Raw genomic sequence first — 16,371 nt, 5'->3', positions numbered from 1 at the left:
GGAGAAAAATTGTAGAACACACACGTGAATTGAAAATGGGGTTTGAAGATGGCTTTCACTATTACTAATGCTCTAAGCAATGGCTCACAAATCTTTATGAAAAAATACAACCTTAATACGAACCATCTCAATCCAACTACACCTCTTACTGCTCATGCACTATGTACCTGTCAGGCCCCGTACACATGGCCGAGGAACTCGACGTGCCAAACACATCGAGTTCCTCGGCCAGTTCAGCCCTGAAGCCGCCGAGGACCTCGGCGGGCCGAGAGCTCCCATAGAACAACGAGGAAATAGAGAACATGTTCTCTATTTCCTCGCCGAGGTCCTCGTCGGCTTCCTCGGCCGAAAGTGTACACACGGCCGTGTTTCTCGGCAGAATTCAGCCAGAAACTCGGTCGGAAGCTGAATTCTGCCGAGGAAACTGGTCGTGTGTACGGGGCCTAAGAGTTATTCATTGAATTTTGTGGAGTATTTTTTGACATGGTGAGGGGCACATGAGTGAGCAGTAAGATATCATGGATGGAAATGTCACAATGGCATATCATCCCAGGAGAAAAATTTTAACAATATATAGTATAGGTTTCCAACATAATTTACATAAAATCTGAAGTTCACACATAGTTTTTCCATAATTAACCTGTAATAATATAATAAAACACAACAACAAACTTATGTTCTTCACATTAAACAAGTTGATAACATATTGATAGTGTACAGTATATAAATTGGTAGAACTGTAAATTCACATATACGTTTTCAAGTAGAAATATGAATTTTAGAACCTCTAATTGTGCAGAGTTAAATCTTGGAAATTCAGGTAAGGTCCCAATTCTTCACTTACTTCCTCTGAACTGGTAGAAGAGGTATCTAAACCTCCCTCCAGCAGAGTGGCAATGCTGTTTTTATGATTCCTTACTGCCAGCTGTAAGGGTGTGCAACCGCTACTGTCTTCTATATTCTGCTTGGCATTAGCCCGGAGAAGAGTCTTTACAATGGCTGCATTAGCATTTAGCACTGCCACATGTAACGGAGTCCAACCAAACTTATTTTGAGCATCCACATTAGCTTTCTTCTCAATAAGTTTGATAACATTGCCAAACGAACTCCGCTGCACTGCAAGATGCAGCGGTGTCCAGCCAGACATTTCTGCAAAATTTGGGTCAGCTCCAAAATCCAAAAGAAGAGAAATGATGGAGTCTTCACTGTAGCGTACTGCCAGGTGGAGTGGTGTCCATTTCATATCACCTTCAGCATCTAAGGCAGCATCATTGTCCTTAAGCAAATGTATTATTTCAGTATGTCCTTTAAAAATTGCAAGATGCAGTGGTGTCCAGCCCTGATTGTTTTTGATGTTCACCTGAGCACCATGCTTTATGAGGAGTTTACAGATCATGCTATTACCTTTTACAGCCGCCATATGCAAAGGGCTGTAATGGCTTTGATCACCACAGTTGACATTAGCTCCTTTTTGTATTAAATGCTGTACCACTCGGAAATATCCTCTATCTGCAGAAATGTGAAGGGGAGTCCTGAGATTCTTCTGCTTGGCATCTCGGTCAGCTCCTTGGCTAATCAGTAGTTTAACAAGTTTGTAGTGACCAAAATAGGAAGCTATATGAAGAGCTGTTTTCCCATCTGTTTCCTGGCAATTTGGGTTTGTCTGACGGGTGAAAAGGACCCTGGCAACATTTTCAAAGCCATTTTGAGAAGCTAGGTGAAGTGCTGTCCAATCATCTCGTTCCACTGCATCTACCTGAGCTCCATGGTCCAACAGCAGACGTGCTATCCGATCATCTCCAGCCTGGGCTGCAAAATGTAAAGGTGACCATTTGTCCTCATCGATTATGTTTACATCTGCCCCATTTTCTATTAAAATAGCACAGATGTCAGGGAGCTTTTTCTGCACCGCCAAGATGAGCGGTGTATATCCACTCACCGTGCGGCTATTAATGTTAGCATTCAGGCTGAGGAAATGGTTTACTCTCTCAGGGTTTCCTTGAGATACTGCAAAGTGAAGAAGTGTGAAGTTGTTTTCATCTACCCAGGATATGTTATCACTGTTGTTTTGAAAAATTTCACTAATGAAGATCTCTGTTAGGAGAAAAAAAATTGTTTTAGTAAGGCTATTGAACTTTTCTCTGTCTACCTATTTTCCTTGAAAGAAAAAACTTGATGATCAGGGAGATTTAACATTGTGAATATTATGTGGAAAGTAAAGTGTATTTGCAGTTGAGCACATCATTTTTAATATCAGTGTTTACTTTATAGTAGTTTTTGATATGCATTCCCAGACATCGGGAGCATATCACTTTCTTCTCTTGCTTCTACAATGTAGTATATGGTGCCAATCTCGAACCCCAAGCTCTGCCATGCGAGGGCAAGGGTTAGGTCTTGCAAAACAGGAAGTAAAAAAATGCACATTGCTTAGTAAAAACAGCACACACAGTAACACATGCTGTCCACACATTTAACCCCTTGATCGCCCTAGATGTTAACCCCTTCCCTGCCAGTCTCATTAGTACAGTGACCGTGCATATTTTTAGAACTTTTTACTGTATTGGTGTCACTGGTTCACAAAAAAGTGTCAAAAGAGTCAGTCAAGCCCTGTACACACGGTCGGAATTTCTGATGGAAAAAGTCAGACGAACCTTTTCCATCGGAAATTCCAACCGTGTGTATACCCCATCAGAGTAATTCCATTGGAAATTCCGATGAATTCCGTCAGAGTTTATATAGAGGACATGTTCTCTTTCCCTCCGATGTGAATTTGGTCGGACAAAGGTCCGATCGTGTGTACAGGGCATTAGGAGTCCGATTTGTCTGCCGCAATATCGCAGTCAATTACTAGAAATACTAATGCCACATACACACGATCGGTTCGATGGATTTTTTCATCAGATATCCGATGAAGCTGACTTTCATCAGTCTTGCCTACACACCATCAGTTAAAAATCCGATCGTGTCCAACGCGCTGACGTAAAACACAACGACTGACTTTTTCTATCGGATATTCCGATCGTGTGTAGCCCCATCAGAGTTTTTTTATCGGAAATTCCTATGAATTCCATCGGAGTTTACATATAGAACATGTTCTATTTTTCTCCAATGGAATTCTATACCCCCTTCACTTCACCCTTCTTTACCCATCTTTTTTTCCCCTCCCCCTCTTCCCAACCCTTCCCCTTCCCTCTTCCACTTTCCTCCCCCCTTTCCCCAAACCCCCCCTTTGTCCTCCACCTCTATTTGGGCACATAGCCTTGTATAATTAAATATATCATCACCAATGACATATACCATGGGTGCTCAACCTGTGGCTCTCCAGCTGTTGCAAAACTACAATTCCCATAATGCCTCAGCCTTTGGGAGACATGCTTGTACCTGTCAGCGGCTTGCAATGCCTCATGGGAATTGTAGTTCCGCAACAGCTGGAGAGCCACAGGTTGAGCACCCATGACATATACCTATACCAATAGGTGCTCCTCAAGATCTTTATCTTGGCCTCCGTGCGAGTCATCAACTCTGCGACCGCTTTGGATCTCTCTGGGGCTCTCTGACGTTACATACATAGTTACATAGTTACATAGTTACATAGTTACATAGTTAGTCAGGTTAAAAAAAGACACAAGTCCATCCAGTTCAACCTCAAAAAAATAAACAAACAAAATAAAAAACACAATACAATCCCATACACCCAACTCCATACCCACAGTTGATCCAGAGGAAGGCAAAAAACCCCAGCAGAGCATGATCCAATTTGCTACAGCAGGGGAAAAAATTCCTTCCTGATCCCCGAGAGGCAATCGGATTTACCCTGGATCAACTTTACCTACAAATCTTAGTACTCAGTTATTTTATGTACATTTAGGAAAGAATCCAGGCCTTTCTTAAAGCAATCTACTGAGCTGGCCAGAACCACCTCTGGAGGGAGTCTGTTCCACATTTTCACAGCTCTTACTGTGAAAAAACCTTTCCGTATTTGGAGGTGAAATCTCTTTTCCTCTAGATGTAAAGAGTGCCCCCTTGTCCTCAGTGTTGACCGTAAAGTGAATAACTCAACACCAAGTACACTGTATGGACCTCTTATATATTTGTACATGTTGATCATATCCCCCCTAATTCTCCTCTTCTCAAGAGTGAATAGATTTAGTTCTTCTAATCTTTCCTCATAGCTGAGCTCCTCCATGCCTCTTATCAGTTTGGTTGCTCTTCTCTGCACTTTCTCCAGTTCTCCGATATCCTTTTTGAGAACTGGTGCCCAAAACTGAACTGCATATTCCAGATGAGGTCTTACTAATGATTTGTACAGGGGCAAAATTATATCTCTGTCTCTGGAGTCCATACCTCTCTTAATACAAGAAAGGACTTTGCTCGCTTTGGAAACCGCAGCTTGGCATTGCATGCCATTATTGAGCTTATGATCAACTAAAACCCCCAGATCCTTCTCCACTACAGATCCCCCCAGTTGTACTCCCCCTAGTATGTATGATGCATGCATATTCTTAGCCCCCAAGTGCATAACTTTACGTTGTGCCCTTAGATATGAGACATGATCTTTAATCCCCCTACTAATAATGTTGTACTATGTTTTCCAGGGGTTGTCCATCGTATACACCCCCTGGTTGAAGCTGTATATACATTTTTGATGTTAATGTACTGTTTTTGTATTTTAATCTCTAGATTGTCTCCTGACGAAGCGATAGTAATCGCGAAACTAGTAGAGACTCGAGATTTTCTGTCTCATGGCTCCAACTCTTCACCTGAACCCTCCCCTCCCTGTTTCAGGGATTGCACGTTTGGTGATTAGATTGTTGTCACATTTTGTGTATTGCTTTTTAATTGTCCATGTATGATTTTAATTCTTTTTCATGTATACCATGCTAATAGATTTTGCTAAATTTACTTATGTGATAGCTCTGGTTTGAGTAGATTCACTTTATCCAGTACCGCTATAGAGCTCCCAGCCCATCCCTTCTTTGTTGGTGTTTCAGGGTCTATGGGGGTTTCCTGAACCCTTCGAAAATTCTATGAATATTAGGATGATGGTACACTCTCAATCTTTTTGTATTTTTCTAAATGCTAGAGGTTAAAATCTTTTTCCAATGGAATTCTGCCTGAATTCCGATGTGATTTGGACGGGCAAAAGCCTGATCATGTGTACGCGGCATTAGAGGTGCCTCTCTTCTCTTTTATACCCTGTAAAAAAAAAATGCTTTGATATACAAGTGCTTTGGATTACAAGCATGTTTCTGGAATGAATTATGCTTGCAAACCAAGGTTTTACTCTACTTCAATGATATTTCAGAGTTTATCAGTGGCTGTATTTAGCCTTCAGCTGACCTCCTTTTGAACTGTATTTATTACTATAAAATTAGGTAAAGTTTATCTCAAACTTACCACTGCTTATCGAACTGGAACATGATGGATTGCAACTTCCCTGTAAAAATGTGATAGTAAATCAACATATTGTTATTTGGAACAACCTTGATAAATGACTTTATATCACTGATAAATATTAGTACCATCATTCAGTATACCAACTTCCCTATATTTCTAAAATATTAAACCTAGTTGCAGTAGATTACAGTACTTTAGAAGTCTTCGCATTTGTCTTCTCTATCTGCCAATGCTCAATGAGATCAGATGTTTTCCATTGTTGACGGGGACAAGGGTCTCTTCCCGATAACCCTGTCCAGTGGTTGTCGGGTCTACGAGCAGGGGGCTTATCAGATTCTGGAACCCCTTTAACAAGGGGGCCCCCAAATCCCGGCCCCACCATGTGAATAGGTATCGGGTACATCATACTCCTACTCATTCACCAAAAAACAGATTATGACTCATGGTAGTTAAGTATGAAGATGGCCGGCTTCCTGGCCCGGTGCTTAACAACCAACAATTTTTTCACACAGAATTCAGATCATTTAATAGTTTTTCAACTGATCAGAATTCAAATCATTCTGAAAAGTTGAAATTCGTTAGAAGATTAATGAAGCAAATTTTAATGAAAACAAAATGAAATTTTATGAAAATGAAACAAAACTAAATTAACCCTCCTGGCGGTATCCCCGAGCGTGACTCAGGGTTGATTTTTTTGGCTAAAATCGGTAACCCAGAGTCACGCTCGGTGTAGCTGTGCAGAGCCTGCAGCGCGCGCTGGCTTACCTTCTCCTGGATCCAGCGATGTCACGGCGCAGTGTGAGCGAGCGGGACCTCACTCGATTCACACAGCGTCCTCCTGCGACGTTACGACGCACGGGAGCGGAGATCGGCGCCAAATTCAAAAACGTAAACAAACATAATACATACAGTATACTGTAATCTTATAGATTACAGTACTGTATGTAAAAAAAACACCCCCCCTTGTCCCTAGTGGTCTGTCCTGTGTCATGCATGTTCTTTTATATAATAAAAACCTTTCTTTCTGCCTGAAAACTGTAGATTGTCCATAGCAACCAAAAGTGTCCCTTTATGTCAAAAATGGTTTTAGATCAGCTAGAAAACAGCGATAATAAATTATAATTACTTGCAGAATTGTGGGATAGCGATTTGTGGGGAAATTCATCATAAAAAATAAATAATGACAGCAACAATTCTGCAACTGAGCAAATTTCAGTGATTTTGAGTTGATTACATTATTGAATAATTTTTATTATAATTATATTATTATTTGTTATAATTATTTATAATTATTTATTATATTATAATTTATAATTTTGTTTTTAAAAAAATGTCATACCCGGGATGCCTATTAAACTCTGGTTTGGTCAGATTTAAGTGAGTTATTCCTAAAAATTACAGGCCTACAGTATAAAACGTCAAATTTCCTTGCAAATAATGGTACCGCTTTCAGCATGTTTTTTATGAAAGAATCATACCGCCAGGGAGGTTAAATCTGAAACAGAACTAAACAAATGTTATAATGAAACAAAACAAATTTGAAACATATTTTTCCATTCTGCACCTCTAGTGATTATATAGTAGCAGGGGTTATTTCTGGTATTAGTAATTACTAACATACATTGCTGTATGGGATTTCTTGATAGAGGATTTTGTTGTTGTTTGGTTGTACAGATTGGTCCTATTTCCTTGCACACCCAGTGGTGCTGTTTCATTCAGACATGGAACAGGTTAAAGCTGCAAGGCACCTGGCAGGCAAAGAACACAGATCAGTGCAGTTTATGTCTTCTGAAATGCATCACCTGACTCACGTACCCATGTAAGCTTGTTATACATAGTTACATAGTTAGTCAGGTTGAAAAAAGCCCATACATTTTATTCCAAAACACAGGGCATTGATAGGTTAATGTAATGTGCACTTCAGATTTGTTATTTGCACTGCTATACTGAAATAAAACTGACCCTTCTGAGTATCTTTAAAAAGATGAATATAAAGGAAAATAATATAATAAGAAATAATGTTATTATCCTTAGAACTTACATCACTGCTTATGTTGTTGACTATTAAAGCAGAAGACTTGACATGATCTTTATCATCTTTGGACCATGAACCTACTTGCTCTGGTAATGGGCTTTGTACCAAACAGAGTAGCATATGGGATTCAACAATAATATCTAAAGAAGGAAATCAGAGAAAGGTAACTAGTACAAAGGAATTTGAATTGTAGAAAGTAAAATGTCAATAATAAATACATGGCAAAGACCACGGTGCATACAAAAAGTAAAAACATTTGAAAGGATCGGTGGACACAAGTCCATATAGCTGAGCAGTTATCAGTATTGATACAGCATAAATATTTATCCACTTGCCTACTGGGCACTTTTACCTCCTCCCTGCCCAGGCCAATTTTCAGTTTTCAGTACTGTCACACTTTGAATGACAATTGCACGGTCATGCTACACTTTTTTCATATAAAATGTTTATAATTTTTTACACTAATAGGGATTATTTTGGTGGTATTAAATCCCTGCTGGGTATTTTTGTTTTTTTGCTAAATAAACAAAATGAGACCAAAAATTTTGAAAAAAAAGTTATTTCATAGTTTGCACTAATGGGTACTGATGAGGCCACACTGGTGGGCACTGATGAGGCCACACTGGTGGGCACTGATGAGGCCGCACTGATGAGGCTGTACTGATAGGTGGCACTGATACTTGCCACTGATGGGCACTGATAGGCAGAACTGAAGGACACTGATAGGTGGCATTGATGGGCACTGATAGGTGGCACTGATAGGTGACACTGATGGATGACACTGATGGGTGACACTGATAAGGAAGTACTGATGGGCATTGATTGGCAGCACTGTTTGGCATCACTGATAAGCACTGAATGGCAGCACTGGTGGGCACTGTTGGGACTGCACTGATAATCAGGACACTGATAATCAGTGCCCTGATTATTAGTGCCAATGTCCCTTTCACACAAGCCGGTTATCCGGTCTCCTCTCCTCATGCTGAAATGCCGATAACCGGTTTGTGTTTACATCCGTGAACAGCTGTGATTGGATACAGCTGACCATGTGGTAAGAAGCTGCTGATTAGCTCTTTATTACTATCTGTGATCAGTTGTGTCCAAAGGGAGCGATCACTGAAAGACGTCATATGATGGCCTCCCAGAACTGGCTGGCCATGCTGTAGGTGTTATTTGCCTATAGCATGGTCGACAAGTGATTAAAGTGGTTATAAACCCTTAAATATACCCAGTGAAGTTACTGGCAACAGATGATACACAGAAATGAAATACATCCTCCTACCTAAGGTGTCACTGTCTATCTGCAGTCTTTTCTTCTCTACATCCATTCAAACTCCATAACTTATAAAGCTTTTCTTAGCTGTCAGAAAAAAGCAGGCAGAGAGCTGACGTTATATTCTGTAGAGCTCAGTGAGGAGAACTCTGAGAGCTTATTTGAGGTAAGGAACACACCCCACCCCCTTCACACAGCACACAGGAACAGAACTGAAGCTGTAAATCAGATGGAGCTCCCTCCCCTGTCACCATTTTCCTCTTGGTGTCAGGAAAACTTGTCAGAAGTGATTCATGCTGATAGCAGAGAAATAATGCATCAGACAGAAATGACACTTAATGCTCTGGATTGACACAAGCATATATTATAGAGGGCTATGCTTTGTTCATATTTCATGTCTAAGGTTTACACCCACTTTTAAATGAAGGAGGTCTAGATATGTAGTACGGCCCGCCATCAGGGCCGCCATCAGGGGGGTACAGGCAGTACACCTGTAAGGGGCCCCGAGGTCTCCAGGGCCCGGATGGCAACCCCCTTTATAAAAAAAAGGGTCCGGAGGTTCCCAGGGGCCCGGAGGCCCACAGGGCCCCAGATGGCAACTCCCCTTTTTTTAATTTATTTTATTTTTTATTTATTTATATATAGATATATATATATATATTTATATATTTTATTATTATTATTATTATTATTATTAAAGGGCCCAGAGGTCCCCAGGGCACCGGATGGCAACCCCCTTTTTTTTTCTTTCTTCTTTTTTTTCTTCCTTTTTTCATATATATATATATATATATATATATATTTATTTATTAAAGGGCTCAGAGGTCCCCAGGGCCCCATGTGGCAAACCCCCTTTTTTTATTTTTAAATAAATGTTTATTTTTGTTTATATATTTTTTATTTATTTTTTTATTTTTATATATTTTTCTCTTTATTTCTTGTTTTTTTGTAAAGCCCCCCCGCTTCTCAATTTCAGGCGATAGCACCCCCCCCTGGTTCTCTGCTCCAGGAGGGCCCATGCCTGAAGCTGTGTAAGGGGCCCCATAATTCTTCATGCACATTTCTATGGCCTGCCTAAATTTGACTTTGTATCAATTATTTATTTGCATTTACTGTATAGCAGAGTTTAGACTGAAAGATGGGCAAGACCTGTAGCTGTTACTTATTTGCAGCAGAACAATCAGGTCTTCTTCCCTGACAGACAGGGGTGTGCTATTTGTCAGTGCTATGAAAAATCTCAGTACTGGATGGAGAGTAATACTATTTTGTTGATAAGTAAAACAGGCCCCTTATACAGTATTTATTTTATCGGTGCATTTAGATGTTTGCATTCCTTTTCTGACACCTCTTAGGCCCCGTACACACGGTCGGACCGAACCGATGAGAATGAACCGAAGTTCAGTTTCATCGGACCAAACCTACCGTGTGTATAGGCCATCGGTCTGTTTTCTTTCGGTCCAAAATTTCAAAACATGCTTCAAAACCGAACTGATGGACCGCTGCCCGATCGGACCAAAACGATGGTTAGTACAGAAAAGCATCGGTTTAAAACCCGTTCATGCTCAGAATCAAGTCGACGCATGCTTGGAAACATTGAACTTCGTTTTATTCAGCACGTCGTGTGTTTGACGTCACCGCGTTCTGACCCGATCGGATTTTGGACTGACGGTGTGTACGCATATCAGGCCGTACGGCCACTTCAGAGGTGAACCGATGAAATAGGTCCGACGGACCAGTCACGTCGGTTTGGTCCGACCGTGTGTACAAGGCCTAACAGTATGAAATTGAAAAGGTCAACTGATCTTACAAAGCATTTTGTATGATTGGCACAAACTTCTTACCAGAGAAACTTGGTCTTTTATTGGGGTTTTGATTCCAACATCTCTGCATCAGGTCAATTATCTGTTGACATTCCACAGGTCCATCCTCAGAAATATCCTCTAATGGAGGTCTCTGCCCACCTGCCACTTTCACAATGACAGTCATCATGCTGTTACCTAAAGAAAATGAGATTCCTATGTATTATCACTAAACGTAAGCCATTAAAGTGAAACTTTCGCTACAAAAGAAAAGACCACAAAAGATTGCCTGCAAAAGAAGATGATCAATACTATGGGCTAACATTGATCAGCACTGCATTCAATAACAATGGCAAATTAAGTGTCTTTAGCACAAAGCAGGATCATCAACAAAGAAAACAAAAACAGGGGCCTAGGGCATGGGAATGTGTAATGGACCCAGCTACAACCTTGATGCTCCTTCAATTAACCAGGATATAATGTGATTAAAGTTGTGATTTCACAAGAGAGGTATGCACTTGCAAACAGCTGATATCTTATGGAATCTGCTATGCCAGTACAGACAATGCTAGTATGGTGGCTCCTTAGTGCATTTCCTATGAATATATATCAAAAAGATTAAAGGGGTGAAGTACACAACTTCCTTCCTGTAGTGAGGTAGGGGCTACTGGATGGAAACATAGCATGCAGCAAAGGGACTGACATCCAACACTCCTGGATGTATTTCAGATTCTGAGGATATTTCAGCTGCCATACCTCACAAAGACAGAGACAATCCAAGGAACTACCCTGGTAATCTCCTGCTTACATGATTCTTGACTGCATTTCTCTTTAGTTTGACTTTTTTTTTACAAAACTGTGACCGATAATGCGATTTTACCAGGTAGACCCTTCTATTCAAGAAATAGAATGTGACTGCGGGAAAGAAAGAATCAAAGAATGCCATGTGTCAGTAGGTATTTTGTAATGATGTTTTTTTTATCTTTGAAATATACACTGATCAGCCATAACATTAAGATCAATGATAGGCAAAGTAAATAACATTTATTATGTCTGTTCAATGTCATTTGAAAGTTGGTGGATAAAGGCAACAAGTAAACTTTTTTCCATTAAGTTGATGCGTTGAAAGCAGAAAACAATGGGCATTGCAGTTTGTTGTTTATAGGGCTGTATAGTTGCAAACCAGGCAGGGTGCCTATGCTAACCCACATCCACAGCCAAAAGCGCCTATAATCGGCACATGAGCATGACAACTGGACCATGGAGAAATGGGAGAAAGTAATCTGGTCTGATGAAAAACTTTTCTTTACATCATGTGGTTGACCAGGTGCATATGTGTTACATAACTAGGGAAGATATGGCACCAGGATGCAGTATAGAAAGAAGACAAGCCAGTAGAGGCAGTGTGATGCTTTAGGAAATGTCCTACTGGGGAATCATGGTCTTGCCATTAATGTAGATGTTACTTTGATGAATACCACCTACAGTACCTACATACTTGACCAAGTACATAATTTCACCGAAACAGTGTTCTCTGATGTCAGTGGCCTCTTTCAGCAGAATAAAGCATCCTGCAACATTGCAAAAATGGTTCAAGAATCATTTGAGGAACGTAACAACAAGTTTGAAGTGTTGACTTGGCCTCCAAATTATCCAAATCTCTATTCATTCAGCACCTTTGGAATGTGCTGGAAAAACAAGTACAATCCATGGAGGTCGGACCTTGCAACTTACAGGACTCAAAGAATGTTCTACTGGTGTCTTGGTGCCAGATACCACAGCATACCTTCAGATGTCTAGTGGTGCCCACGCCAAAATGGGTCAGGATTTTTGTGGGGCAAAAAAAAGATCTTCCCAATTTTTGGTGAGTCATCTTAGGCCCCATACACACGATAGAATCCATCCGCTGAAAAATCCCAGCGAATGGGTTTCAGCGGATAGATCCTATGGTGTGTACACTCCAGCGGATCTGTTTCCGCGGATATTTATCCCCTGGGATGGATTTCTAGCGGATAAATATTTGATGACATGCTTTCAAATCTATCCGCTGGAATCCATCCCAACGGATGGATCCGCTGGTCTGTACAGACTCACCGGATCCATCCGTCCAAAGGGATCCCCCGCATGCGTCGCAATGATTCGACACATGCGTGGAATTCCTTATATGACAGCGTCGCGCACGTCGCCGCGTCATAATCGCGGCGACGGCGCGACACGTCATCGCCAGAGGATTTCGGCGCGGATTTCGATTCGATGGTGAGTACACTCCATCGGATGGAAATCCGCGGAAATGCTCGAGAGGATTTATCCGTGGAAACGGTCCGCTGGACCGTATCCACGGATAAATCCTCCCGTGTGTATGGGGCCTTAATGTTATGGCTGTTTAGTGTATATAACTTATAAGAGAAGTATAATATAAGAGATACCAGGTGTCAGGGGATCAAGGGCACCACATCCCAAACAAAACAAATAGAAAAAGTAAAATTAGGGATTTTTAAGGTGCCAAGCATACTGTGTATTACAATAATAATTTTATTGTGTTTACAAAATATTAAAAACAACGCCATCAAGGTATCATTTTAAAACCATCACAGAAAATCTATGCGACTTGAACACGGCAGCAGTAAATTCAGCTCTACATGTCTTACCAGAATATGGCTTTTCCAGGAGTGTTACGAATACTACAATAAATGTGAATAAGGCAGCCCTCAGTTGAAGTCCGGAAGTGACGAAACGCGTCAGGGCGTGACTCTCCATACACAACAAACCGGAAGTGACGCTTGCGCTCCACGAGGAAGGAACCAGGAAGCCGCCGCAAGGAAACGAGATAGAGCGGTCTTCAGGGTCAATAATCGTGAGGCAAACGTTTTACATTACATGCCTGTTTTTTCATTTATGTGGTACGCATACTATTGAAGGGGAATTTATATTTGGGGGAGTGTTTTTCAATAAATCATCCAAACGGTACTACTCTATATGAGTTTTCTTTCTCCTCATACATGCTGAATATCATTATGGTGAAAGTCTGACGATTACTAGCGAGGTGGATTATATGCTGTTTCTTATCAGTCATCTGGTAAGTGCATCCCCTGAAGGGGTTTCCTATCCCCCACGTGGAGAACAACAACTGGTGATTGGAGCACATCTTTTCTACCTCTACACTGTATAGGATCACAACAAACGTAGAGTTTGCAGCGCTGCTGCAGGACTGCATTGGACTCATTGGGAGTAATTTTTTCATTTCTGCCTTATTCACTTTTGGACTGTTTTTTTAGCAGCAGCTTTTCGATCCATGGTATTGGGTCATTGACGTTGGACAATTTGAGTGTGTTTATCCTAAAGCGCAGAGCTGTACATAGATAAGCTGCGCCTGATATTTCTGTACATTTTCTTACAACTACAATAAATGTCACTGGATAAAACATATAATTTAAGAGTAAAGTAAAACAAAACCAAAAAAATAAAATAAAAATAAAATAAGAAGAAAGAAGGAAAAAAAAAATGTGTGTAAGAGAAAATACTCACGCTAAAACAACCTGTGAATAAATCCTGTGCAAAAGTCTGAAATCTGTAGTGCACCAAAATAAACAGTGTATCCAACAAAAATAAGAATGCTGGTTGAAATCACCTACATAATCAAATGTAAAGGACTAATGAAAAGCATAAACCAAAATGAATATAAAATAGAAATTAAATCTATAAGTCCAAAGTTCACACTGGTATGCAATAGATGAATAAAAATGAGGAAAAAATAATTAGTGTATACAAAGTGAAAAAAATGTCAACGAAAAAATGGGAAAATATATTAATACAAAGCGTCCAATTCCAAAGAATTAGGAAAACAAGATGGTGTGTGAATACATTGAATAAGTTGTGATTGAAGAAATAGATGTGTATCCACCGACACCGCAGAATAATCTTTTTTCCGTGATGAACACCAAAGGCAATGGGTAACCTTACCAGATGGGCCCTTTGAGAATGTCAAGTGTGATGAAACATGTCAGGGCCGTGCTACGTACTGACGTCACTACGCACTCACGTGACCCCGGAAGCCCTGTGTTCGCCTAGGCGTTATTTTATGCCGGCTTTTTTTAATATATTGTACACATCTTTTACTGTTATTCTTTACTTTTGTATTATGTTTTGTTTTTCTTAACTCATTAATTGTATGTTTTATTCATAGTCACATTTATTGCAGTATTCCTAAGACTCCTGAAGAAGCCATATTCTGGTGAAACATGTAGAGCTGAATTTACTGCTGCCGTTTTCAAGCCGCATGGATTTTCTTTGATGATTTTAAAACTATACCTTAATGTTGTTGTTTTTAATATTTTGTAAACACAATAACATTTTTATTTTATTATCTATATAATGGTCTTGTGAAATGTTTGCTTGTTATATTATATTTGATAAGAGAAAAACATTTTTGTTTTTGTTTTTTTTATTTAAAATATCACTAACAAGGATGAAAACATGCCTACAACTTATTGCAAAGCCACAAAGTATAAGGAAAATAAAAGCTAACTTTAAGGATAATCTTAAAAACAAATTTCTTGGCAAATTGCCACAATAACCATGGCTAAATACAAACCCACTATCACTTTCACCTTCTGTTGTCTACATTACAATACCATACAATAACATATCCGTTTACTTCATTTCAGACAGCATTTTCTTACTCTTTTGTTTGCTTGCCAGCTATTGAATCTCATGTTGTCATTCATACATACATTTATGTGCACTCTGTGCTCCACTTACAGTGCATTGTAGAAATATGTGTTTGACACAAAAGGAATGAAAAGCATGTTTACCTACAAATGGTTTCTTCTGAGTCAAAAGCTCCCAGATAACAATGGAGTAGCTGCAAGATGAAAGAAAACGACAATATTGGTGCCAGGTATGACAACTTCAGTAGCTTTTTTTTCTTGGCAATCCTGACCCTTTTCAGTGCAGTTCAATAATTCAATTTCAGGCATGGAAATGACCAACTGATGGTTCTAAGATCATTTTGAACAGGTATACGTTGTAGATGTGAAAGGAATGAACATAATCCAGAATTCTAATTCTTAAGTGCTAATTCTTATGAACCAATGCCTCGTACACACGATCGGAATTTCCGATGGCCTAAAATCCGATGGAATTTTTCGTCGGAATTCCATTCAAGCTGTCTTGCTGTCAGACCAAATTCTGACCGTCCAAAACGCGGTGACGTAAAACACTACGACGAGCCGAGAAAAATGTAATTCAATGCTTTCGAGCATGCGTTGACTTGATTCGGAGCATGCGTGGGGCTTTTCTCCGTCGGAGTTGCACACAGACGATGGGAATTTCCTATCGTTTTTTTTTTTCATCTGAAAAAAAATAAAGCATGTTCTATTTCTGAACACCAATGGAAAAAAGTCCAATGGGGCCCACACACGATCAGAATTTCCGATGAAAAAAGTCCATCTGACTTTTTTCATCAGAAATTCCGCTTGTGTGTACGCAGCATAAGACTCTTCTTTTTTACTTTCAGTGCCTTTACAACCACTTTAATATAGAAAGTCTGGATAAACCCTTAAATTATATTCTTTTTTAAATATAACATAATAATAATAATAATTTAACTCCCATTTATTTGCTGTTTTTTTTTATATCTTCCTTTACCTTCATTTTGAAAGTGTCTCCAAGCCACGCTGACACACTCCCAGTTCTATAGTTTCCCCATAGAGTCTCATAGAAGTCACGCCTCCCCTCTGTACAGTACTGAAACTGTACATATAGGGTTTTGAGTGCCACACATACACAGGCAGTGCCAGAGTGACCCACAGAACAAAAATCATGCCACAGCGGGGGTTGACAGTGGCTTTTTACCTTTTTGTCTCTTG

General features: G+C 39.9%; 1 protein-coding gene across 2 annotated transcripts in view; it reads right to left on the bottom strand.

Annotated features, from left to right (window-relative positions):
- Nucleotides 1–448: 448 nt before the first annotated feature.
- Nucleotides 449–16,371, bottom strand: part of ANKK1 (ankyrin repeat and kinase domain containing 1) — a 95,612-nt gene continuing 79,689 nt past the window's right edge. For both annotated transcript variants that reach the window (XM_040326014.1, XM_040326015.1), the window contains exons 4-8: nt 15,316–15,365; nt 10,547–10,702; nt 7,439–7,572; nt 5,398–5,437; nt 449–2,094 (exon numbers count right to left, since the gene is read on the bottom strand). In XM_040326014.1, coding sequence (XP_040181948.1) covers nt 788–2,094; nt 5,398–5,437; nt 7,439–7,572; nt 10,547–10,702; nt 15,316–15,365 — 1,687 coding nt within the window. In that variant the 3' untranslated portion in view covers nt 449–787. The remainder of the gene's footprint in view (nt 2,095–5,397; nt 5,438–7,438; nt 7,573–10,546; nt 10,703–15,315; nt 15,366–16,371) is intronic.

This window comes from Rana temporaria, chromosome 10, assembly GCF_905171775.1.
Source record: "Rana temporaria chromosome 10, aRanTem1.1, whole genome shotgun sequence".
NCBI classification, from domain to species: Eukaryota; Metazoa; Chordata; class Amphibia; order Anura; family Ranidae; genus Rana; species Rana temporaria.
This window is presented reverse-complemented; position numbering and strand designations above follow the sequence as displayed.